We start from the raw sequence: 27916 nt of genomic DNA on the forward strand, positions 1-27916 counted from the left end.
CTCCTCCTCCTCTCGGCTACTTATTCTCCTCGTCTCTCCCCTCAGACTATCGACCCACAGCAGTAGATATTTGCTCTCCTCTCCATCTCTCACATTCCCGAGGGCCATGGAGGAGAAAGAGAGTCTGAGTGTGAAGCGCCACGGCAAAGGAAGGTCCGCGCAGGTGAGAGGAACTCACCTGGTTCTGAAGGGAAGACGTTCCTCAGCTGCTCGATGACCTCCTGGAGCTGCAGCACCGTGTCCTGCTCATGCTCCAAATCATCTCCTGATGCATGCACATACACACACACACACACACACACACACACACACACACACACACACACACACACACACACACACACACACACACACACACACACACACACACACACACACACACACACACACACACACACACACACACACACACACACACAAGATGTTACTGCAACGCTGATTTACTGCATGGTTTCACATTCTGCAGGCGTGCAAGTGTCAGTTCCACATCTGAGGCTGGCTGCACGTCCCTGACCTGCCGCTTCAGTGTCAGTAGTCTCTCTGCTGGCCGGCTCTCCATGGTGACCCCCTCCGGACACGGGGGAAGACAGGGTTGATGGTTCTGATCCATTTGCCTCCGAATCGTCTTTGGGCTGTTCCATAGGAAGAATTTGTCATCGTTTAGTTGAAATAATCGCTTGTATTCAGCCTTGTTTTAGACATCGCTTCGTCCTTCGGCTGGTAACAAATGTGACATCTGGTGGCACTCGGCCAGCAGCTCTCAAACGGCATCGTTGAGTAAAATTATTTAAAAAGAGGCAATTTTCTCCAACAGCTGTTACACAAATTCATCAGGTTACTGCGATTTGTGCTTTGATAGGAAGATAAGAAGACTGGGACTGGCTCTGCACAGAGCAGCAATACAGAAAACACACTGACAAAGACGGATGGAAATCTTAACTCACAATCAAATGTGCATAATGTAACTCTGGAGGATATTATAGGCAATGTACCATCATTTGTATTGTTTTTAGCAACTGTGGAGTAATACTCAAGGGATGGGTGAGTTCAGCAGATGCAATGCAACAGAAGATTCTGCAGTGGGGGATCGTATATACATATCTACCCACTACAGAGGTAGATCCCACAGATTTTATTTTCTGAGGAAATGAAACTGTGATTTCAGTGCAGGGAGAAAAGACAAGAATTCAAACTGTATTTTTTTCTCCACCTCCTCCCTCCTACCCACATTCTCATCCGTCGTCCCTCTTAATTTCCACGTCTTTCACCTGAAGAAGCAGCTTCTTGTCAGTCTTTCTTAGTGTCTTTCCCCTCTTGTAAATCACTCCTTTTCCTTTGGTTTAGGTCGGTGGCCCAGGCATGCAATTCAAACACCCCCATTGTAAAGAATTTACACATCCTCATTACAGTAAGTCGTAATGTCAGCTTCTACTTTCCCTATCCATCTCATTGTCACGTTTCCTCCATACTGCAGTACATCCTTTTATGTGTTGCTCCCGTGTCTCAAGGCTTACTCAACTCATTCTATCTATACTGCCCTTCGTTTGTATACCCATTTCCCTTTTTCAACATGTGCACTCCTTGCCTCTTCATACCTGTATAAATGTATTTGAAGGGCTGTGCTACCTGATGTATGCAGTGTGACGCATACAAATGTTGAAAACCATTGAATATGAATTTTCCTCTCTCTGCACCTTTTATTCATACTGCGGTTAAAGAAACTTGCAGTAAGAAGAGCTGCAGAAGTTCGCTTTAGTCCTTCAACAGACAATGTGTGAAAATAGTAGTGGCATGTGGTGAAAAGAATAGTGACCGTCTAATAAAGCTCAGCTCGAAAGTAGGAATCCATGCAAATGGTCAGCAGCAGTACTACAGCCCTGCAAACTGTTTACTGTGAGCTGATCTAACACAGCAGCCACTTCTTCTGCTGTTGGTGAGAAGATGACATATAAACTAATCATACTTTTTAAAAATAACATTTCGGTTTAATTTTCCAGTTGAACAATACCACGAAAAACTCAATTTAACTGTTTTGAAAGCCTTGCAGGATATAAAGCAGATGAACCAAATTATTTCTGGAAGGCGTAGTTAACAAAATAGTAAAATAGTAAGAATAAAATAGTGTTACTGAATATTGTTTATTATATTATGTGATCTTTTTGTAGAATGTGGCGTGCACATGCTGTGTGACGCCATAAAGAAAGCCGACTCGACATCTCTGTCCGTCTCCTCTTTCAGGGCTTCCACAAGTATTTACTTTTATTATTATAATAATTTGTCATTATTTATATCTACATTAAATAGTTTGTCTCCTTTGTTTTTGTAAAGTCTCTCATGTTCTCATGTAATCCCCCTAACTGATGCAATCATATTAAAAACATAAACACATGTGAAAACCTGTGGATCTGTACTCAGAGAATGACTACGGATGACAGTATCTATGTTTAAACAAACACCCAAGAAATCTATTAACACATATTTGGCCTACTTTTTGCAAATAAAACAGTGCTACTGTAGTACTCAATAATGTATTAGTAATATTGGCAGGAGGCTAAAGTCTACTTACATCTAGTTTGCTAGAGATTTGACTGTATAATTGCAATGAAATGGTGTATCGTTATACTGACTTTGAAGTAATAAAAGAAATATTCTTCCTCTTTAGGGTTCAAATGTTCAATTTACACATGTAATGAGCACTCTATGAAAGGTTAAGGCTCATCATAAAGGATATCAACATCTATTGGTTAAAGATAATTCATAATATACGATTTAACATTACAGTTGGTAGAAAAATTACTGGTTCACATCAAATCGTGGTAACACTTTTATCTATGTGTCTTAAAAATTGCCAATATCTTCTCAGGAGCCTGCACATGGATATTTAAAATCTGATCTAAATCATCCATCCTTTGGGAAATAATCACATAAAATGGAATTCAATGAAGTAAGAACAAATAATTCATAGATTTCAGCTGAAGCTTATGCATGTTCTGTGTACACCTATTCTATGTCTGTCCAATGCGATAACATGGATATTGCTTCTGCTTCATCACTTCTGCTTTCCTGTTTTAATGTTTCTTCGCCGCTTCTGTTCAATTATCATTTTGCCCGCGTTTTTCTTTCGAGAGCTCGTCAGTCATTACAACTCACACCCTCGGTATAATCATAAAATGGTCATTCTGCCTTTCAGACGCCGCAGTGTGCATCCCTCCTCCTCCTCCTCCTCCTCCTCCTCCTCCTCCTCCTCCTCCTCCACGTCACTACCTTATCCTTCACCCTGGTCAGGGAGTCGCTTCATCACTCCCATCAGACGTAAACTGCCTGCTCCCCCACTAACGTCTAGACTGCTGAAGTCCTTTCTCATTGCTCTGTGATGTTGATTCTCGTCACTCACCAGAACTTCAACATTGTTTTTTCTTGCATCACTTCAATGTGAAAATGAAAATGATTTCTGTCCATATGAATATATAATTCAGGCTGCATCTATCTACCGTCCACATTGATCAAACTCATGGAGTGCTGGAGCCGAAACCAGCCGAAGGCATGCGACACTGCTCCATCTTCTATATCGCTTCATCCAGTTCTGATCGCAGAGAGCTGGAACTGATAACCAACTAGGAGTGAAGGTGGGGCACGCCCAGTCCCTCATAGGCCAAACACAGATATGGATATTGACAAATTCACACTTTTGGGCAATGTAGGGTCACTAATTAACCTCCTGTGCATGTTTCTGAAATGTGGGTGGAAACTGGAGTACCGAGAGAAAGTCTCCAGCTCTGCACCTGGTCTCGGGTGGTTCTCAACAGAAGGCGATAGTGCTTACCACTAAACCACCGTGCTAAACACACAACAATATTTTTTCCATTGTACTTTTTGGAGATTAAAAGAACAAGCACGTAACAACAATATCTCAAAATAGTGTTTTAGGGCAATTCAGCCAACTCTCCTAAACATCCATCATGAGATCTCTCTCAGTACCTGTAGCAGCAGCTCTCTTAGCCTGCGCAGCTGAGACTCGAGCTGTTTGTTGTGATCCTCCAGGATCTGCATGCGGGTCTCCAGGCGCGTCTTGTGCTGCCGGAGGACCCGGGCCTCGGCCAGGAGCTCTTCGTCCTGCTGGCCTTCTGCTGTGGGTGAACCCGGGCCGCCTTCTCCGGCCTCAGTCAGCATGGGAACCGATGCCGCCTCTTCGTGCTTCCACTTCAGCCGCCTGTACTCACCCTGCAGCACCCTGAGGACCCACAGGGCAGAACAGATGGAGGGAAACAGTCAGGCCAACTTGTTAGTGCAATATTCAAAACAGTACTGCAGAAGTAGAACTATTTATCAAGCTGAGACAAATAAATACCCCCCCCCCCCCCACACCACCAAAATAAAGACACATTTTCTATTATATATTTAGAACATATCAATTCACATGCAAATGAAAACACATTGGACAATGCAGCAAGATGTTATTATATTGTTGACACTAACCACATGGTGAGCAGTTCTATTAATCATCAGTAATTTAATATAATTCTTATCAAAGTCAACTGTATTTTAAACCAGATTAGAATTTCAAAGTTGATTTTAGTTTTAGGACGGAATCCAAATAATTATGCAATTGTTGAGCTGACACAGCAGTTTTTACATTATATACGCGCTTCAGATTTTTTTCTTTTCTGAAAGTAGACACAGAGACAGCAGGATGTCTCATGCTGCTTTTGATTCATCTTTCACATACTGGAAAGCAACAAACGATGCAAATTAAGCTGCAGCATCCACTTTAGTCACGATAGACACAACAAAGCACACGGTAGACATAGTTTATTAAAAAAAAAAAAAAAAGAATTTAGTCAAGGTTTTAGACACCCAAAGGGCAAACGTGTGTGCGTTTGCATATGTATGTCTGGAGAGGTCACAACTGAACTGAAGTCAGGTAATATATTCATATGATTCATTAACATCAACTTTGCCTCTGGTCACTTATTAAATGAGCAGGGGAAATGAAATTGCTTTACTAATGTAAAAAAAAAAATACATGCGCATCTAGTAGATAAGTTCAAATTAAATTAATTCAACCATCATGCGTTGTAGTGACGTTCAATTAAGCCCTAAAAACAATTTGTACACAAAACCAACAACAAGAACAAAAAAACAATTTTCAAGCAACCGCAAACTGTAACTGCAACATTTTACAGACCGACTGTCAGGTATGCACACAGAAAATCATATTTTATTCACTTGATGCCGTTCAAAAGGATTTGGAGTGTGGAAGTGTTTACTCTCTACAGGGGGGTTTTTTCAGATGGTGGCAGACATACTGAAGGGAGTCATATACTCAGATAAACACACATAGCTGTGTTATTATGCTTGTGAGGAGCTTCACTGATAAGAAAATAAATAAAATCACTCACTCCTGACTTTTATGCTCCTGCTCCAACCTTTGTGTCCCATCTTTATGAAATCAATTCATAAGAAATTAAAAATGTCATTTTGAGTGCTTGAACAAGAAGAGAAAAATGTGATTTCTTGGTATATACTTGTTTGTCAAATATGTGTGTGCAATGGATGTGGTTCTGAAATATTATTCATGCATGAATACAACTCCCCCCTCACCCCCCAAAAAAATAATAACTTGCTCCAAACACAATGAACCATATCATGAAATACACTTAATTTTCCAGGCTTTTTACAGACCTGTTTTCATTCTCCAGGCGGGCCAGGGTGCGTTGCAGCTGCTCCTTGTCCTGGTGCTCCAGGTGAGCCAGCAGCATGTGCTGTCCGCACGGCGAGTCATGGTCCAGGGCTGGGCTGGAGTGACGCAGGAGGTACTGATCTTCATCCCTGAGTCCCCCACACAGGAGACAGCACACTGAGCCACCAGCACACAGCCACCAGCAGCACAAAGCAGAGCCAACAGCTTCGGGGGGGGGGGGGGCGGGGGCAGGCCAAAGCCAGGCCGGGCAAGCAGGATGAGGGATGGACAATGAGACAAGACGAGAAACAACGGGACGGGACACATTGCCAGGTTCGCAGTCCAAATATTAAATACTCTGTCATAAACTTGGCTCGTAAGACCATTAGGACCCACTTGCATGATTAAGAATGTGAGGCGCATCTTAAGCTACAACACAATATATTGCTTGAAAAATAAACCATAATAAAACTTCACTGGCAGACCAAGGGCAATAAATGGATATGTGAATGTTTGGCAATTATTTTTAAACAAAGACAATTGTTTACGTGTTGTGATAATGCTTTCGTCTTCAAAGAAAACAATTTTATTGAGCCACAGTTAAAAAAAATAAATAAAAAAAACGATATCGATTTTGCATTGCAATTTCAATTTACACATTGCAGATGCCTTGTTTAATAGATATTCACAATGTATTTTCATTCAAGGAGGAATGTTCTGTATTTTTTCCATTGACATGCTAAAACATTCACCTATATTATGCTACACAATTATTTTATTGATGTAAATTTTATTCTCCAAGTCAAAAGCCCCATTTACATTTTGATGCAAATTACGTGAATGGCCGTATGCAATTATAATCAAATTAACCTACTTTATGGCTGGCTCACATGAGCTTGCCAACTTCACTTTAGTTGTTGATGAATTGTTGCTGGAACTAAGTAGCTCAGAGGACATTTACATGCTATCTTGACTATTGTATTCCATAAGTAAATATTGCACACTTTTCGGTATAGTTTTCAATCATTTTGAAAAATTCCTAACTCCAAACTTTTAAACGATGACAGATGGGTTTGGTAAGTGAAAGCTTAAATCAAGGTGTGCTACGTGCTACAGAGCAAAGTGAACTCTGAAGAACGTTCACAGGTGGAGGGTGACGGCTGTGCACACAGGCAGCATGGTTCAAGACGGAAAACAGTATGATGCCAACCAAACACCAGCTGGAGACACAGATAGCACAGCAGCATGTACAGAGCCATGCAGCATTAAAAGGGAAAAAACAAAACAGAGGAGCACCGACAGAGGGGCGGGCTTGCAGAATATGAACAAGATGCAAAGGCAAAGGAGCAGAAGACAACACCGCCAGGCTACACGTGAAGGGTAGAAAGGTAACGTCACGCATACAAATTCACTCTGAGGCAACAACTTATTCACATGCGTAAAGACAAATACAACATGCACATACACAGTTTTGAAACAATGGTTCATGTAAGCAAGACTTCAGACGCATGCACATGCCAGGAAAGACACTGTGAGCAGGCTCGAGAAGCACCAGAGTCAGTAGTAGAAAGTTGCCGTATTGTAGTTTTTTTTTTTTTTTTTTTTTTGTTCAACCTAAAACTAATTCTTAATGTGATGTCAATCACAGCCCTCTCAGAGAAGACACACATCTGAAAAGAAATAATGAGCACAGTTCACAATGCACACGCACACAGCCACACACCTGGAGCCCTAAAAGACCAAAGCTGCACTTTGCAGTGAGCTACTTGGCAAACAACCTCAACTTTAAAGCACAATAATAAAAAATAATTTTTTTTTAAAAAGAAAATGATCTCAGAATGAGGAAGAAATGGTTGACAGTCCATATCAATGTCAACAAAATGAAACGCAAACACAATTACATGATCTCAAACAACAACGCTCTCCAGGTGGCACTCTCTCTGCTCTCCAGGATGAAGAATTATGTCTGTCACAGCTGGAACCTCGCTAACATCCACCACTTATCCGACTTCTACAAACAAACACATACACACACACACACACGCATAAGCTTTGTGTGTTTACACACAGACCCTAATCACAGCAAGCATGTGGATTATGAAGGGGGGAGTGCATGTGAGGTACTTGCTGTGGGTCATTTTCATTAAGTGCCTGATTAATCAAGCACGTCTTCTCACTCGAACATACATGTATAAGCCTGAGCACACACGTAAACACAGAAACAGCCAATGTATCAAGGAGAAAAACGAAAACACAGAACACACGCATAATCTCTGAAAGGTTGAGGTTGCAATGACGGGGTTTGTAGTGTGGGGGTGGCCGTATACTCACAGGCTTTCATCCGGAGACAGGCTGTCCGTGAAGAATGAACAATTCTGGCTCTCCATTTCTGCCAATCTGTAAAAACCCACAGCAATGAGAATATGTAAATCAAATACACACGTACTGTATATACAGTGAGACACACACAAATGAACCGACTGATTTTATCACACACCAAACACAAGGTTGAAACAAATAGTCACAACAGTGTAGACTTTAAATAGTGCGGAGGAGACCTTTGGCCTTGTAGTAGTATGGGCATCAACAGAATGGCAAAGAAATATAAGACTAACAAGACCACAGACTGGCAGGACTTGCCTTAACTTACAAGCTGTAACAATGTCCATGAGGAGAAAAGAAAGAAAGTGTACAGTATAGTGTCGACCGGTGTGCAGGCAGTGAAAAAAAAAAGCCCTGTGGAAATGTGCTGCTGTCCAGCAGCTGCGTGTCAGCCTGGACGTGAGCGGCTGTGTGGAGATTTTTTTCAGGACCAAGGACAGCGCTTCCAGTCCTGTATTATATCCTGCTGAGTGTCAGAGGACAGCTCTGTGGACCGCTGCTCTGTGAGCTGCTTCACTATAACACCAAATAAAAGGTTCTGTGGCAGACAAATCACAGGGGGAAAAAGAAAAAAGCACCATGTTTTTATATATATATACTTTTGATGGATTAAAGAATAAAATTCACACTAGAATTGAAAAGTTAAGTTTAAAACAGACAAAAAAAAAAAAAGAGTTCAAGGTAAATTGGTTAAGACTCTAGGAGCAGTTTGAATAACTTGGGTTAGTGGTTGAATAAAAACCTTCCGTCAGCCGACATCTTGAATGAATGGCGATTGATCCTAATGTGTCGTATTGGACAGTCGCTTCCTGCTACCAGTGTGTCTGTTTCAGTTGAATTTCAAAGGACGAAGGGTTCTGGTTGACAACGGCGAGGCTTTCTGTGTGAAGGTTGCATATTCTTCCTTTGTCAGTGACAGCTGGGTACTCCAGCTCTTTATGGTGAGGGTAATGTCAGGTGAACATGCAAGATGTAATGTGTAGTAATATATTTTGGTACAATTAACACCAAAGTGAACGATGTTAATGTATTTGTGCTTTAAGAATTTTCCAGCCCGGTAATAGTGCTTTTGCTCTTGAATTTATACAAGCTGTGACTTGGCCAGGGTTTTTTTTTTTCCCCTCAGACTTTTTGTACTTCCGAGGCATTAACCCGTAGGTTTTCTTGGATAAGTTCTGGGATAAATGCCTGATATCAAGTACATCTTTCACACAAATGAACAAGAAGCAGAGCTTGCATGTTCTCTTACTTCATATGTGGAGTTTCTTCAAGTCCCCAGGTTTCTTTGAATAGTCCAAAAACATGCATTTTAGCATAGTTGGCGACTTTAAAGAAGAGTGTGTGCGTCCCTTGCGTTCACCTATAGTGAGCTGGAATTAGTCTCTCTTAAGTGCCCACTCACCCAAAATTGAATAAAGCAGTATAAAAGATAAATTTATGTTATTCAACAACATAAAATACATCAGCATATACCTCATACTGATTTATGAGCTCTAATAAGACTAAATTACCCTTCCTACTTAATATATTTTGTCTCTTTGCAGATGAAACCCGGACACTTGACAAGTTAATTTACCTTGTTTTACATGGTGTTTTCACACACTACTGTCTTCATGCTGCGTGTATCCATGTTCATCGTAATGCTTCTTGCACCACTTGTTACTAGTGTAGCATAATTACCAATCGTATCGTCCATGGCCCATGATGCAGTAAATGTGTTTCCAACCTTTGCTCTCCATCATTGTCACCTCTGAGTAAATGTTTAGTTTGCACTTGAATGCACAAGGCCATCCATTTACTTCTACTCATTCAAAGATCAAGTAGGAACACAAGACCCGGAGTCCACAGGTACTGAAACTTGTTGAATGCAAGCCCCAAAAAATTATTAGAACTATAAATATAATAAAATAATCACAAAGCTTTAGTCTGACGTATTGATGATCAGAGTACGTTTAGAGTATTTCTCTTCTGCCAGGGGCTAATTAACTGTTACAGACAACCAGCCAATCGATGCAAACGTGTGCTAGTCGCCTTGCGGCTGCTCGCATGTGTTTGTAATCTTGCATGCGCAACATGAAAGCGCCCTTGAATCTTCACTGCGGCATTCCCGTTGCACACAAATACACACCGATATCATCCATGCTGCATCATCTTTCGTGGTGTGTCGTCAGCTGAAGGAGTGAGAAGTGGGAAGAGGAGGTGTGAGTGATATGGAAGCTGTCAGCGGCATGTACCTTTCGTCCTCTTTCTGCCCAGTTCTCAACAAGACTGCAACACACAGAAATCTAAGGTTTGACCCTGTCACTGAACCCGAAGCTGATAATTCAATCTGGGACACAATTGACCGGGAAAACCCTCCACAAACGTCCAGCCTCAGTCAGGAACAACAGCGCATGAGAGCAGAAAGGACGAGAAGTGTGCATGTCTTTGTCATACACAAGTGTTCAGAGTCAAGATTGTGTAAATTAATTTGAGAGTAAATGAGAACCAGGAGAGGGAATGATGGTTGGAGAGGAGTAATCCTATCAGAGTTCTGAGAGGGTTTTTTATTATCTTCTTCTCATCTCTCCTCGATGAGATGTCAAAGCGGTGGTGATGATGAAAGGAATAAAGTCCTGCATCGATGTGGGGGAAGGGCGAGCGATACGAGAGAGAAAAGGGAAGAGACAGAAGCTGTCTTTGTGTTTGACACGACCACAGATCTGACTTTTCTAACCCAAAACATCAAATACTCGATCTTCTCTGAGATAACCGGAGACTACATTCATGCCACAATTTAGCACGTACACCCCTGCAAAAAGTGCTGAAGGGCACACGCACACACACAAGCACACACACACAGGCATGCACACAAATGTTGCATGCACACGTGCACGATTATCAGACACACACTTTTTGATTTCATTTTTATTGTGATTTTAAAACGAATTGGCTTAATTTAGGAATAATTTGAGTGTATTTGAGAAAGAAAGAAAGAAAGAAAGAAAGAAAGAAAGAAAGAACAAATGGAACAAGAAGCCAGGACTTTATTCAAGTTGTCCATGTTTGAGTGCTTTCATGCAAGTTTTGTCCTCATGCCTGATTTGTTTAGCAACGTTCTTCTTCCTGTTCCAGACGTCTTCATGTCCTTCACTGAGCTGAACCCAGCCGCACTCCTCTGACTGTTTCCACCTGTGTCTTGTTAACTTCTCTGTCGCTACCTCATCTTGTTCCATCCAGTCTAGCGTCCCTGCCATTTTCAAGTTCGGTCTATTTGGTTTTGATCTATGTTTCCTTATTTTTTATTTTATTTCCTGGTTTAACTCTAACCCGTCCCACAGGTACCTGAGTCGGATTCTATGCCTTCATGTTGACGACCTTTTGTTTGGACTTTGAGTAAGTTCCCTCGAGGACTGAACCCGTCTCACAAGTCATGAGTGTGAGTCCTCTGTTACCCCATGTCAGATGTGAGCGCTGATCTAAACTTTGATGGCTTGCGGTGACTCAGATCCTTGATCCAGATACATAAATATGTGGCGAAGAGGAGGGAGGGCTCAACAACAGCGCATCTCTGTGTTAGCAATAACACAGATAATAATATCAACACGACAGCACTGTGTTGTTTTATACAGATATAAGCAAAGTGAGGTACGATTTTACAAGTCTGTCAATGCATTTGAATGAATTCTTATAGTCTCCTATAAACACATCCATAAGTGGAGGATACTGCATAATTAACTCATAATAAATTATTTACAACACTTCATAACAGAACTACTCATATCTTATTATATAAACCCTGACATGAAAGTTGTGTTGCAAATCATTTATTAAACGGTTGAAGACATTTGCAAATTATTCAAAGGAAGTTTTAAAATGAAATATATATATATATAATTGCGTTTCCCTGAACAATATAGGCTATAAACCCCCTGTGCAGCGTGCAGCTAAGTTTGATACAGCTTAGGCATGCCTCTGCATCACCGAGCTCCACTGTTGTCCTACGACTGAAAACAGTCACATCAATCAGCCACACCGATGCACTGGCTGACATGTTTCTTCATTATGAATTATGTAGTCTATTTCGAGTTAATCCCGCATTGACAATACCGCTGCCTTAAATAATTGCTCAACAGACCGGATCCGCGGCTGCACACAGTCCCCCGTAAGAAACAATAGGTAGCTACAAATAGAAAGAACTGGCTCGAGGCTGAAAACCACACACAGGTTAAAGACGTCAAACAGTGGGTAGCTATTTGTCGATCATAACAATTAAACATGCAAGCTATTTTACCAAGGATTCATGCGTGTGAGGAGTTTTTAAAGCCTTACACACGAAGACACTTTAGATGTGCTGCTGCATCACATTGCGTCAGAAACTATTGGGTTTTTAAGCCATTTGATGATATGGTGGCTTGTAACTACTTCGCGCTGATAATATGTTGTTATCAGTGGGAGTTCATTTTAATCCATCCGTCCTCTCTACTGCTTTTTCAAGCTGGAGTCAGTCTGAGCTGACTGTGGGCAGAATACACTCAGGACAAGTCGATCTCAGTTCAAACACAAGCAGACAATAGAGTTACTCACACTCACTTTAAAGCATTTAACCTCAAACATATGCTTTTAGACTCTGAGAGGAAACCACATGACCTGGAAAGTAATCTATGCATGCCCAGTAAGAACATGCAAATGCAACACAGGAAGGCCCCCAGTTACACGACAACGTGGATATTCTTGGTATTTTGACAAAAGTTATTCATTCCTTTCAAGTGCATGAGTCTTCTTGGCCGAAACAGTTTTTTCTTCTTCAAATGTTTTCCACATTTGCCAAACCTACTTCCACCTCTGATCTTCATGTGTATTTGTAGTTAATAGAGCAGTTCAGTGTATTAAACTTGCAGGGATTCCTCTAAGTGACCAATGACTCGAGAGCTGTTTGAAGAAAATTGCACCGTAATTGAAAACAAATGAGTAAATGGAGGAGGAAATGTTTATTAAAGAAAAAAATGAAAAAGAAAGCAGCAGCGGAGGGAAGGGGGAAGAAGAAGAAGAAATAGTCTGCAAGACATAAAAGGATGTTTAATGACGAGTGGGTGGGAGACAATGGAAGAGAGGGATCATGCAAAAGAGAAAACGCAAACAGGAGAAAGGGAAAAAAGGAGAGATATGAGGGGTAAAGAGGACAATTGTGGCGGCTCCCTGGTTGGTGTGTGTTCTCTCCGTTTTGGCAGAGTGTAAAGCAGTGTGTAAGAGCCTCGGGGAAGTAATACACAACGGCACACTTTTAACAGCACACGCACACAGCGGAAAGGCGTGTGTGTGTGTGTGTGTGTGTGTGTGTATGTGTGTGTGTGTGCACGCACGCACACGCGCTGTGGGCAGAGCTGCCAGGAGTGTGTGAATCCAGAGCTGTGCCCTGTTTATAACCTGTCACACGGAGACTAATCCACAGCGACAGCTCCCAGGTGACCAATGGGCTCGCTGCCCTAGCAAGTGACAAGTCACTAGGCACGATGAACCCTGCCGACCTACGCACGCACACACACATGCACACACAAACACACACACACACACACACACACACACACACACACACACACACACACACACACACACACACACACACACACACCAACAACAGCCACAAAGTGCACTGCTCGGGAGTTTGCGAGGAGAATACGAGAGAGAAAACCACTGGGCAGCACAGCCTCTGTCCTGGCTGGAGTGCGGTGTACAGCTCAGCCAAATCAATACCTCAATCAGCGCTCTGCAAAGACTAAAGGCTGCGGGAGCACAGGAGCCAGGGGAGGAGAAGAGGTGGATGCGGGGTGGAGTGAATATAAAGAAGAAGGGAAATGATTTGGAAAAGAAGAAAGCCAAAGAGGGGGAGAGACTCCGTAGTAATTATTTGATATATAGCACTGCACAGAGAGCCACGTACCTGCTGGCATAATGTTCAATCCTGCTGTGCGTGTCTGCATGGGGCAGCTTGGGTGAGGAGCATGGTCTGAGAACAAAAGGAGGCAACATCAATAGTTCACAAAGGCATTTTTAATACTTTGCACAAGCGTGTAGTTATGAAAATTCTAAGCATTGTGTAAAAGGATTTTAATTATGCGAAATTAACACTTTTTAGGAAAACTGAAAATGTTAGTTTTTTTTCTTACTCAGTGTCACTTTAAACTTCCATTCAATTACATTGATTGACCTTAGTTGAGTTAATTTCCAAGTTTTATGGAATCAACATTAATAAACCATGGTGGCAAAGTGTTCAAAACAATAGGAAGAAAGGAAATCAAAAATCATTTAAAATACAGTCTAAAATGTCAGTGTGGTAAAAGCAACGTGGCATTTTGGATGTGCTGCACTCTTTGACTATTATATTTACTTACACTTAATAATTCAAATTTGACTTACTAATCTGAAAGATATGAAAGCAGAGCCAATAAACGATCTGGTCTTTTGTTAAAACTTCAAACAGAACCGCACAACCTATTGAAACGAAGATCGTGAGCTAAAGTTAAACTAAGGGTGTCGAAGTTTGAGCACCGGGGCAGTTTTTGTGTTGTGCCATGTTACAGTGGGACATACAGCTGTGTAACATCTGCATAGCAAAATAAGTTAATGTTATGCTTGTTCAGGATAAACCTCTGCGCTACATATAATTCAGTCGTATTGATTAAACCCCTAAATCCTAACATCTATGGGTGTTGTTGTTTGCGATTAACTTGGATGAGTTATGAGAGGTTAAGAATCAAGAGGACTGGGGACGCCTGCATGTAGTGTTAGTAAGATGTTTTTAATAAGGCGGCTCTCCGCGCCAAGAATCTTGAGAATGCAAGGCTGCGTCGTAATGTTAATGAGTTTCTGGTTTACTGAAAAGAGAGTCGGCGAGAAGCACAGATGTGTAAATAATCCGGTGCTCAGGGGAGGCTGCTCGATTCAGCCGTTAAATATAGCTAAACTACGCAAAGTAAATAAAGCAAACATGTTATTTTCAAAGATCTCTCCAAGGTGATTTGGCGATTCATGCAATGTTTTATTAAGGTATATTTATATATCCTGCTGAGCTATTCCAAAAGCAACAACCGATACCATACAATACTATAAAGGCACAGCAACTATTATATTTCTTGGACAGAAAAGATTGATGTCATGGAGTCGTGTATTTTGACGCACTACATTCAGCTCTCTGTGAAATCTGGATGACTTCAAATATTACAGTCGTAAATTAGAGTATGGAAGGAAATGAAAAGGTAAACATCCCAATAACACGATCAACGACAACATGGAGCCATAATTACACTTCAACATCCCGGCTCGAGCTATAAGCCACGATTCCTGATGATCTCATGTATTTTTGTCCCACTGCTCTTTTTTGTTTTGTTTTTTGTTTTGTTTTGTCCTTGTGCCCTGAGACTCCCTCATGTGGAAGGTGCTCCGGAGCCAGACTGCGACCACAGGAGCAAGATTATGTTAATTCTGAACACAGAGCTGTCCCTTCGACCCGTCTCAGCCAGACAACATGACAATTAGCCTACAGCAGTGGGAGTTTGCATGGCTGTCGCTGAGGAGAGGCAAAAGAGAGACGATGCCAGAGAAGAAACAAAGAGACGACCGTGTGTGTGTGTGTGTGTGTGTGTGTGTGTGTGTGTGTGTGTGTGTGTGTGTGTGTGTGTGTGTGTGTGTGTGTGTGTGTGTGTGTGCATGTACTCACGTCTCTGAGCTCTCCACTTCCAGCACTGATTGCACTGGCAGGTAACCTCTCTGCGGGTGCTTGGTGAAGTACTGCTTCGACCTGAACTTATTCTTCAGAGTTTTAGCGAAGTCCCTCATCTTCTCTCCCGAGGTCGTCTGGAGTGTGATTTAGGTGTGGATGTGGTCGGGGGGAAATTGAAGAGGGGTGACAGGCAGTGGTTAAAAGAGAAGGGAGATGATGAGTGGGAGACCAATTACAGCACTTCAGGAATCTTGGAGACGTTGATTTCTCCAAAATGACTTCATGCAAATATTGTCTTCCTTTGCTCACAGCTGGGTGGTCTTGTTCCGAGATTACTTTTTTTCTCCTTCTGCTTTTGTTTATTCGCTGCTTTCTCTCCCTTTCCATCCTCATCTTTACATTTTTTTTTTTTTGAAAAGTCACTGGCTTTTTGTACTCTGCTCTCTCCATCTTAGCAGAAATCTATGCAGCTTATGGCTCGGAAAACTGAAAAACTGAAGCTGTCCAACATGATATTATGTCCATTGAATAAAAAAAAAAAAATCATTTTACAGATGACCTTTTGCCACATTTTACAGCATAGAAATTGATTAGAGACTTAATCTGGCCCAATCGCAACACACTCCAGCTACAATGCAGCAGCTTCAGAATGAACTCCATTTGCAATCTCTTAAGAGGTTGGTTTTATTGGGGTTTTATGCACAAACTATCCTGTGTTCACTATTCAAAGGAAAAGGAAGTCTTACTGCTGAGTGGCTCTCAATCTTGGGCATACCGATCAAGCTTGTTGAGAACGATATCTAACAGTGTGCACTTAGAGATGACAGAGGCCTTACAGTGGCGAGACACCTAATCCATGTCTGGCAGCAGGAATCAGGAGATAGTAGTAGCATTTTCTTTTGAGCAGAGTTAAGCTTTATTTATCCCCGGAGACCTGGATTTGTATTTAGTCAAAGCGCCACATATTGTTTGTCTTACTGGGGTGTAGTACTCCATGATGGGGTAGTGCAGCTTCTTTCCCTTGGTTGTACGGCCGGTGAGAAAACACGTCTGGCAGATGTCCACATTAAACTGCTTCAGACTGCGATATCTGTCAAGATCAATACAACACAAAGGATCAACCGATGTTTCGCAAGAGAGCAACACATAAAAAAACAAAAAAACAGTCTGTCGGTTTGTTTTTGTAATTGTGTTAATAGTTGCGGTGATGCCAACACTCGACATTCTCGATAAAAAGAAAGTTTCTATTACAAAAAAATCAACCAGTTTTAGGGAGAAAACTTGGATCAACAAGAAGATAATGTGAATTAAGCCTGAAGTTGGTGTATAGCTACAGGAAATCAATAGAAGAGTGTGCGGTTGTGTGTGAGTTTATTACTCCTGTGAGGACTGAAATCTGTTTACAATTTCACATTATTGGGACTTTGGAAAAAAGAGACCCAATTAAGATTATCAATAAAAGTTTAGGTTGAAACATGTCCTGGAGTTAAACTAAGGAGAGAGTTGGGGTTAGTAGCAGTAGTGTGTGTGTGTGCGTGTGTGTGTGTGTGTGTGTGTGTGTGTGTGTGTGTGTGTGTGTGTGTGTGTGTGTGTGTGTGTGTGTGTGTGTGTGTGTGCTTTCGTGCGTGCACGTGCATTTATGCCTCTTTCGAAGATCTTGCGGCACCAGAGAATGACACACTTTATTGTAATTACCTGTGATGTTATGAAAATTAATAATTAGTAACCGACTAACTGTATCTTAAATAATGAATGATGTATAGCGATTTCTTCCAGCATTGTGCTTTCTAATTAGTGGAGAAATGTGAATAATTCAAGAGCCAAATGTGTGTATTCATTGCACAGACTTGACATTTGTGGAGGCTTTTTTTCCTCTTCTATGTCACATTTCATACAGGATGTTGCAGAGTGACACAACTGAATGGGAACAATATCATGTTTGGCCCCTCCTGTTAATATCATGGCACCCTGTATCTCAACTCCAGCGTCTCCAGCAAGCAGTGAAACCTGAGATGTAATAAAAACAGGAAACACCAGCCACCACCAGTAAAACAGATTTACTTTCATTTTCCATTCACTTGCATAATGCTCTCATGATAATGTTGATATTAATCTCAGTTGTAAGTCCAAAGCAAAGTAAAGGTGCATTTTATGTGCTTTTTTTTGTTTTTAACCACAATGCAAATAATTATATTTCTGACTATACTCCACTCACTTTCAGTCTTAAAATGCAGCGAGATTCTATGCAGATGACTTCTCTCTTATCAAAAACAGGGAGCAGTTTAAGGATGCTTTAAACAGAGTTTACTACTTGTGTTCTTAAGTGAGAGAACATTTGCTCCAGGTTTTTGTCTCTATTGTTCCAGGTTTACATCTGTTGCTATTACTCCAATACCATCAATTCCTTTTGATTTGATTTTGCAATTGTTTTTTTTCCAGCCAAGATCCGTGTTAATTAATATACATCTTTGCAATGACTGAATAATAAATGTCTACATTTATTGTACTGTTCTCTTGTGCTGCGTTATATGGCATATTGCGTGGGAAATATGGCGAAATACATATAAAACTTCGATCCAACAATCACATTGCAGGAAAGAGCGATGAGGGTCATAAATAGAGCTGGATACCAGGATTCCACAAATCAACTTTTCATACAATCATCCACATTAAAATTTCTGAATATTATATATTTAAAGACATTAGAAATTATGTTCCGTGTGATAACAGCATTCCAGATGATATTCCCAAAACTTTTTTTCAAAGAAAGGCAATTTATAATTTAAGCGGGTTGTTAATTTTTGAAACCTGTAAAGTGAGAACAAATGTTAAATATAGATGTGTGTCAGTTTTGGGAGTGAGGTTTTGTAATGGACTTAATGATGAACTGAAAAGGTGTAATTCTCTGTGTTTTCAAAAAGAGTTTAAGATGTAAACCACAAAAAGTGCTTTCTAACTTAAACTGTCATTTAGTTTTGTATTTGATCATTGATTTTTCTTTGTGATCCTTTGATGGTACAGGATCGGCAAAATAAGCCGATCAAATGATGTTCTTGTTTGCTGCTTTGTATAAATGCAACTGAAACTGAAATAAAATTAAATTAAATAAAAACTAGAAATAAGCAATCAGTAGCTTTTTGCTCGTAGTACCTGTGTGTGTTTAGTTACCCACTCACTGAAGCCCACCTGAAGCCCTTGATGGGACATTGTTTGCAGACGTAGCACTTGGCCTGATGCTTTGTTGACTCTGCAGCAGTCACACGGTGGAGGACGGGCAGCCAAACCATTGACTGGGGCTCCAGGCTCATCCACTCCAGGAAGTGAGACACCTCAATGGCAGGCTTCCCTGGAGCCTGGAAAAGGGGAAGTCGGAGGCAGGAAAGAAGTACACAATACTGTAAACAACCTAAATATAAACCACCGGCAGGTAGCTGAAGTACCGAGAGAACAAAGCGTGCTTCCTTCCAAAAAGTGATTTTGCGATGAATCGAGACTGAAAAAAAGTAATCACAGAGAATATGAGGGGGAAGAGCAGGATGAATGCAATGACGTATGAAGTAATAAAACCCACGTGCAACAGAAAATCTTTGAATGTCTGTGTGTACTGCACGCGTGTTTGTGTGTCTACAGCTTGTTAGAAATTCCAGAAAGTGGGATAAAAAGGAAGTCAACCTAATAAAAGAATGACTTGCCAAGCGCTAAAAATCCGTGATGTGCTAAATTCTCATTAAGTCTGCATCAGAGATGCATTAAGAGGTTGATTTCCCTGGGGCTCCCTCCACTACTCAACCAGAGTAACATAATAAATGTGTGTGTGTGTATGTGTGTGTGTGTGTGTGTGTGTGCGTGCTGCTCACACACACACACTTTGAGATGTACTGAGGTGTAGAGTCTCCAAGGGATGAAGGAGCTCCCCTCAGTTAGTGGAGTAGCCGGCTTCGCTCCGTCTGGGAGGTCAAATAGCAGCCCCCTCCTTGAACACCGAACACCTGGAACTGGCAATGACTATGCTGAGCACGCTGCGGCATCTCACACCAGCACACACAGCAGATGGGATGTTTTAACTATCATTTGGGAAAAGAAAATGGAGTGATAAACTTCCAGTTATCTATCAAAACTCAGTGCTTTCAGATTTATATATATATCCAATAAACATGTGTATTAATCAAGCTCATAAAAAGCAGCACTTGTGGTTGAATGCGAGTTATTCGCTTCTTTGACGTCGACTTTACAACCTCTGCAGTACCAAATCAGATTACGTGTAACTGCCTCACTCAGCCTGTTTTACCTTGAGTCAGTTTCATTAGTTTCTCTGTTAGTAGAGTCTAACCTTCGGTGACAATGTCAGGGTGAAGGTAATGCTGAATCCACATCCACACAGACTCATGGAAATCGTTTTCCAAGTCGGCTAATAAACAGCCAATTTGGTCCCTCTGATTCACAATACATGAACATTTCACCCACAACTAAAAACTCATTACCTCTCTGGTCTCCCACATTAAACGCCACGAGTGAAAGTTCCCACAACCTTTGAGAAAGTTCAGATACCATCAGCAGAGAATATTTCTCCCGCTTTACAAATACGCCGCTTCTGCTTCCTTTACTTTGTCAAAAAGAAGTATTCGCACAGATGATACTCTACAAGCAACTTCTTTTAAACTTGAGTTTAATGACATCGGGATAATGTAACACCGAACTCGTACATGCATTAAATGCACTGCAATGCAACCACAATGTAATGTGATGCTTCTGCATTCATTTAGCTGAGGAGTCGTTCTTTGGGAACGATTAGGAACTTTTAAACATTTCCTATAATGGCGCACTAAATGTCTTCATCCGTAGTTAATAAGACTGTGCTACTTTCAGTAAAACACAAATTTACAAAGCCCGCAGATTCCTGGTGTGGCACCTTATTAATAGTCCGTTGCTTTACTGTGCACGTTGGGCCCAGACGAGTTTTTACTCGGATTAATTACAAGTCTGCCATTGCTTTCCTTCAGTTTAATTTATAAATCAGACAAGCTTCGCGTGACAATCGCATGAACAAAAAGGTTTTAAAATTGGCCTTAAGATTGCTCATTGGAGCAACAGGGAAACACATACATTGTGTCTCTGCTATAACAATACACAGTTATAGCAGAGACACTGGATCCCTGATACCCATGTGAACATCAGTGCAGCAGCTGAATGATTTGACGGTGTAATCTGAGCGAAAACATTCAATGAACTCGCAGCATATTTGGTATTTTTTAGTGTGTGTGTCCGTTTGTATATCTATGTGTGTGTGTGTGTGTGTGTGTGTGTGTGTAAAACTGTACACGCTCTGCTGCTTATCTCCTCACGTGTCACCTCACCATGCGGAAGCAGCTGCGAACACTCGGCTCCACGTTGCTGCCCCCAAAAGCAGCAACCTCCCCTAACTGGCGCGGGATCTGGATGGCTTCGTGGAGCAGCAGGCTCAGGTGACGCTGGTCCGTCAAACCTCCAGAACCAGACACCTGACGAAATAAATCTGCAAAACGTACAAATGCTTATCAATGGAAAGACTAATCTGATTAGACACCAGAAAGATTAAGAACATTCCCCATGCGCTGCACAATCATGGACGATCTCACTTAACTCAATCCTAAATGCTATCTTGTTATTAAAAAGTGTTTTAATATTATTTAGAGGTATATCTAATCCAAATTAGGTAACTTTCAACACAGACAATCAAATTCACTGATAGATTCACGCCTATGGGGGGTGGTTTACACACAGGGAGAACATGCATCTTTATTGTCACCATAAAAGCTATTGTTAATGACTGATGGGCCTTGCGGGGAATAAATCGGACATTAGTAAAAGCTGGTTTTATATAAATGAAACAGTTAGACCTGTTGAACTTTTCTCATAAGACTTGTACCATAATTTTAATTTATATCCATTAATTTAAGGGGAAAATGCTGCAAATATCCTTCCCTTTTAAATTTGTCACAAATGCAACCCTGGTTAGCCCAAGTGTTGGTCTACTGACGTCTTCAGGGTGTCTTCTAATCGCTCCTTTACGTTGGCTGGGATGACGCTTAAGATCGATTCTAAACAACAAAACTCCAAAAAGTTTTTCTTTCACTTTTGTCAACCGTGAGCTTCAATTTCAGACCTGAAACCCACCCACAGCAGTTTTATTGAGTGAAATTCAGTCCAGAGTCACACACACAGAGATAAAATCAGTATCAGAGGCCCGGCTGGTCAGCTCGGGGATGAAAGAGCTGCATAAGTAGAGTCTTGTCGGGTTTTGAATGAGGCCTTTACCAAGCTCGCTGGGAGTCTGCCTGCCATTGAAGAGATGAATGCTGACAGGCGTGTGAGGGTGCTGCACAATGAGAGTATAAGCATACTATGTATCCTCCTCTCTGTGTATTTATTCAACCCCACAGGGACAAACGCTTGGCTTTGGCAGCTGCCTGTTAGCAGCCGCCTCCATATAGTCATCATAACCAAGCTCAGGTGTCACTTCATGTGTTCAGGCTGAGCCGATTGAAATAGATTGTGTGCATTTCTTGGAAAATGACTACGGCGTATTGATATTTTGCATCATAAACATAAAACCTGTACACTATGCAGTAAGATTACTGCAGGCTTGAATGACAGAGGACAAGTCACAAATTTGAATATTGCTGAGATATTCCAGTTTTGACCCACTGTATGAGCCGCAGACACAAAATAGCGAGATTTAGGAACTGATTTAGGAACTGAACTGATTTCTTCTTCCCGCAACTATATTCAAAAACAAATTCCTCTGATTGGATTTGACACGACTCAAACATCTTTTGCTTTTGACGACTGAAGGAGATTCTACTGACAAAGCAGTAAACGGTGAATGCCACATTAAATGTGACAGCAGAACATGTCTGCACGGAGGCAAATCATGTTACCACGAGACAATAAAAAGAAAAAAGAAAACCCTTCTCACGCTCACACTTATGACAAGCAGAGTTTTTTTGAAGGATCAAAAGAAAACCTCTGAGATGAAATCTAAATACAAACCATCTGCATCTCAAAGCAGACAAATGCTAATGCGTCAGCTTTATTTGCAAACATTTCTTCAACAATGTTGGATCAGTCATAGGAATGACAGGCTGTTGGGGCCACCACATGTCTACCTGAACACAGGAAACTACGGCTGAGTCGCCTTGGGGACCTTCAGTTGAAGGCAAATCTGTTGTCGTGCCGTCTCGGACCTGACACAGATGGTGTGCCAAGCATGAATAATCCTGGCACCAGTTTGGGGTTGTTGTCTCAGATCCTGCATCCCACTACAAGCTGTTGCAGCTGCAACCATAACCAATTCAAACGCTCGCTCTTCATTTTACCTAATACATACTTGTAAACCCCGAGTTACAAAAGAGCAGTGAAAGCATATCTCAGACCCGAGCGGAGCACTAATAAAAAATTACAGCATAATTCATAATCTAAAAACCATGAAGGGAGTGCTTAAGCTTTTTGCTGGTTGACTTGTGAAAAAAATGAGAGAGAGTCGTAGAAAGAGAGTGTGCATGAATGGTGTCTCTGGCAAGCAATCCTTTTAAGGGCCTCTGGTGTACTTTGTGCAAGTAAAGAAAGCTTTCTCCATTATGGCATTGGAGACATTTCCTCCATTAGACTAAGTGGATGTCTTTATGTAATACTGGCAATCAGGGTCGTTTTGTTTTGGCTCATTGTTTGCAGTTGAGGAGATGCATTAAGCACATGAGCGAGCATCAGACTCACATTTGTACTTCTCTTGGACGTCAGCGTTGCACAGGCTCACCAATCCCATCTTGAAGCTCAGCACTCGCATTTTGCCGTTTCGAGCACTAAAGAAGAAAGAAGAGAGAGGGGGTATAAAAGGAAGCTCGGAGGTTACGTTTTTTTGAATGGTGAATAATCTGAAATCATGGTGTACTGGGTCATGATAATATGTTCATATGTTTCTTCAGCCCTGCTGGGAGAGACAAAGTGTAGTAAAAAAAAAAAAAAAAAAAGAAGAAATCTGTGCACTGTACAGGTCAGCACAGTAGAGTGAAATTGAATTAGGGCACATTCAGAGCAACTAAAGGCACCGCTGGGACTTGATGAAGGCCTATTCATGAGTTTATGCCCCAAAGAGCAGTAACAAGTCCATACACACAAAAAACACATGCATCCATACAGAATAAACACACACATGAATCATACATGCATGCAGCGTTTGTGAGACTCAACAGTGTTGTCTGCATTTACACAAACAGTCTGATCACCGGCCAGTGCCGAGGAAAATGAGATGGACACTGCTGTGCCCATCATCTTTTTTATTTTTCCAGCTTTAAATAGAAAAAAAAAAAAAAATGAAAAAAAAACTGCTCTGGAGAGACTGGATTTGTGAGGCAAATAAATCACAAATCATCACTATTCACAGCTCCAGTGCCAACATCGCCTGGAAGAATTTAGTGTGGCGCTGAGCAGCATTTGGCAGAAACCAGGCTTATCGAATTAGCATTTGAATCGTTAAGTAAGAAATCAAGATCATCGCATTCGTCAGAGAATATCACATCAGTGAAGTATGGAATCAAAACCAAAGAGTGAGTTACATTGCTAAGGCTTTGAATGTGTTCCAAAAAAAACAAGGAACCCAGCTGGGTACCAAAGTTTTTAATTTACCGGGAGGTCAAAACACGGTGTAGCAATAAATTACTCAGGCCAGAACTATTACAGCAAGGTCAGAAATATTAGAGTCAGGTGAAAAAAAAAAAAAAGTTAGAAAGAGTATCACTGTCATTTTTCTAATCTAATTTTTTTTTTTTTCAGATTCGGTGCTGGACTGGGTCGGGCGAAGCTCGAGAGCACATGAGGACGACTGGCTGCCAGTGGTTTTCACACGCACGCTGTGTGCCACCCGCCCGCCATCATTTAATATGCACCCCAGTGCTGCTCCTGAGGGGACGCATCACTCCTGCACACTCTGCGTGTGTGACACATCTCTGAAGGACACACACACACACACACACACACACACACACACACACACACACACACACACACACACACACACACACACACCATGAAAACACACAGTCGTGGGCACAAAGAACACATTTAAATGGACACACAAACAGACGCACACCTCATCCAGATTCCCTGCTGCTATTTATTGGAAAACCAAAAAAAGCAATTAGTGAAATTTATGCAGAGGGTAAAGGCTCGGATTGTCTCTCATTAGCCGTGAGTAGTTAAGAGCTACCGACCGGATTTAGAACACTTGTGGCGTTATCGCCGCATCCGCGTGTCTGTGCTCTGTGTTTTCCCTTCGGAAGCGGCACAAAATGGTTAATCGGAAGCAAAGATGGGTGAATGTTGGTGTCAAAGAGGATTTGTATCCACTGTGCCTCTTGGGGGGCGGGGGGGGACTGGCCCTCTGCCTGGACAATGTTATTGGAGATCGAGGCGTGGTGGGAATTTGTCATGGATTTTAGTACAACAAGCTATTGAACTTGCTACATCAATCTGCTCTGTGGCTCTAAGGAATTGTTCAAAATAGTTTTACGTTGTAATGATTCGCACTGCAAATAGTGAATGAGTCCGCACCGTGTGAATTCGATGTTTATTTGCTTTTAAAAATAGCACAAAACGCATGTCGGTAAAGCAGAATGCGATGATTTGTAACCCATTTCACCATTCCACTGGATAAAGGTTTGCTCACTTAGAATCTGACAGCTGCAACACATGTCAGAACCGTTGGACTAGAGACTACTGAAGATGGAAAAGCAGAAGATGCTATTATTATAATTACAATGGAGGAGTAAAAACTCAAAGTAGAGTACCTGTGTGATGGTATGAGGTCAAAGGTGGGGCTAATTGAGCCCTGAGGAAGCACTGGGTTAATCTTTTATCAGCCACGTTACCATATTCGGTAACTTCCAACTATCTTTTAGTTAATAACAAACATATATTTATGATATGTATGGAGTGCATAGTAAAATACTCATGTTACATCCAGAGACATGTTTTGCTTCGGCTTTAAACGTCTCAGAACACAAACATCCTTGTTAAGCCTTTTTGCCTTGGCAAAGCATTTGACTCTGCTTCAGAGCTCCTGATTAGTGCATTTTAATATATTTTAATATTCTTTTTTTTTTTTTACTTAGAAAAAAAATGTGTTTATCTATGATGACTATTAACAAATCTCAAGTCAAAGTATTTCAATGAGCACCCTCTAAAAGGGGAAAAGATGATATAATCTCCCTTGGTCCAAAGTCTTTTAAAAACGGACCAAACCCGAACGGAAAACTGTTCCGTGGTCAGATACGTGAAAAGCTGAAGCTGTTTTTCAATCATGTATACAATCTGCAAATCTGACTTCTTATCAACACATAGTTAAAAAAAACAGCAACTCCGGTGGTATGGAGTTGGTTTAGTGCCGACCGTGTGACGAATTCACGACAGAGGCTTTGCATTGTTTGAACCATGGTAACATGGCATTGTAGACTGTTTGTTGACCTGATCGTCCTACATTACAGAAAGTTCACTGATAAAACAAACTTTGCCTCACTTCTGGTTACAGAAGATGGAATGGTAAACATAGCTCAAATCCTAAAATAAGTAAATGTGAATATTTGGATGAATTAGTACATCCTGTTACTTTCATCCGCTGATACTTTGTCCATGCTTGTGGAAATTGCAATAGATTCCTTTAAAGCTCACCCATCATTTCATCTTTTTAAAGGAAGATTCCAGATATGATTAACATGGGAAGCTACTAAACATTTAAAGCAACCAAAAGAAATGTAATACAAATTAAGTCTCAGAAAATGGAAGCAGCAAAGGTTACGCAGGGAAGCGCGGTCCAGATCTGAAGGAATAAATCAAAACCACAATCATGAGAGGAGGTGAATTCAATTAGACTAAATAGTCCATGTAAAATTGAGAATTTGTTCCTCGGGGGGGTGTCTACTCAGCAGTATTGTGCTTTTGGTGCAGCCAGCAGTAACTACAGTCTACTGACAATTGTATTGAAAAGTATCGATATATGATTAACAGGAATTTGTGCGTTACTCAAGAATCCTGCAATGATCGGGCCACAGAAACGTGTTTTTTTTTACATCACTGCATTTATCTCTGCTGTCAAACTTTGACACTTGCATCACCCGCCAGGCAAGACAACCGCCGCCAGTCTGCTTGGAGATTCAGACATTTCCTGCTCTTCGTGCCTGAAGCGAGACACCACAAGCAGCGATGAGGAGGAAACTACAAAGGTCAAACTCCACTCCAACTGATTCATTTTAGAAAGTGATTTATACTCCTTTTTTTTTTCTTCTTTTTTTTTAACCTTTGCAATGTTTTCCAAACCACAAAACAGGCTTTGATGCTTGGGGTTGGAATGACTCAATTTTGTGAAATCATCCACATTACTGAAAAGTAGTTTAACCACCTTGGGTATTGGGCTGTTGGCTTTTGTCTTTTATCGTACAGTATTTTTTTTTTCCTGGCTGCACATTACTGTCACTGCTTTTTATTCAGTAGAGTCAGTAATATTGAAAGTGCACTTGAAAAAAAGGTGATTATCTCTACACTGAAAGATTTTTAAGAGTTGGAGACTGTATAAAAAAAGAAAAGAAGCTATAAGGTAAATTAATATTCAAATTAAATGGGCAGAAAATGCACACCACATTGTGCTCTCTGGATGTGTAGACATTATGGTTCTTTAAAAACACAGCTTAAAATTCACGAGGGTTTAAAATAAATCACTTTTGCCGAGATGGAAACATTTCACTGAGCTGACTCACCTGTCATAGACGTTGAGCAGCCAGTTGAGACACATATCAACGCAAAGCGGGATGTTGACCAGGATGGACCTCTCCTCCTCCAGCCTCTCGTAGAGGGCTGTCAGGCCATGAATCACCTCCACCACATCCATCACATGCTCGCCCTGCTGCAGCTCCTGCTCCCGAAACACCTCCGCAAGGCTGCTCAGTGCCACTAAATCCACTGAACACAGCATTGATATTAATTAGGATATGGGGAGAAATCAGATTGATCTTCTGCGCGCTTACAAATGCAGTTGTTGTAAAGCCTTGATTGCAACAATTTTAAAGCACTTACATAGTTAATTTAGACAAGCATGCTCATGAATGTGCTGAACCCGAAACACCTCCATT

At 41.2% G+C, this 27916-nt stretch overlaps 1 protein-coding gene across 1 annotated transcript in view; it reads right to left on the reverse strand.

Moving 5' to 3' along the window:
- drp2 (dystrophin related protein 2) overlaps positions 1–27916 on the reverse strand; it is a 172776-nt gene that overhangs the window by 3095 nt on the left and 141765 nt on the right. Inside the window, exons 13-24 of the mRNA XM_080466036.1 lie at positions 27545–27746; positions 23514–23599; positions 21116–21273; positions 18948–19114; positions 16740–16851; positions 15759–15895; positions 13983–14048; positions 8012–8077; positions 5683–5829; positions 3979–4231; positions 515–632; positions 179–265 (exon numbers count right to left, since the gene is read on the reverse strand). Coding sequence (XP_080322162.1) covers positions 179–265; positions 515–632; positions 3979–4231; positions 5683–5829; positions 8012–8077; positions 13983–14048; positions 15759–15895; positions 16740–16851; positions 18948–19114; positions 21116–21273; positions 23514–23599; positions 27545–27746 — 1599 coding nt within the window. The remainder of the gene's footprint in view (positions 1–178; positions 266–514; positions 633–3978; positions 4232–5682; positions 5830–8011; positions 8078–13982; positions 14049–15758; positions 15896–16739; positions 16852–18947; positions 19115–21115; positions 21274–23513; positions 23600–27544; positions 27747–27916) is intronic.

The sequence above is a fragment of the Lipophrys pholis genome (genome assembly GCF_963383615.2).
Source record: "Lipophrys pholis genome assembly, chromosome: 6".
Classification (NCBI taxonomy): Eukaryota; Metazoa; Chordata; class Actinopteri; order Blenniiformes; family Blenniidae; genus Lipophrys; species Lipophrys pholis.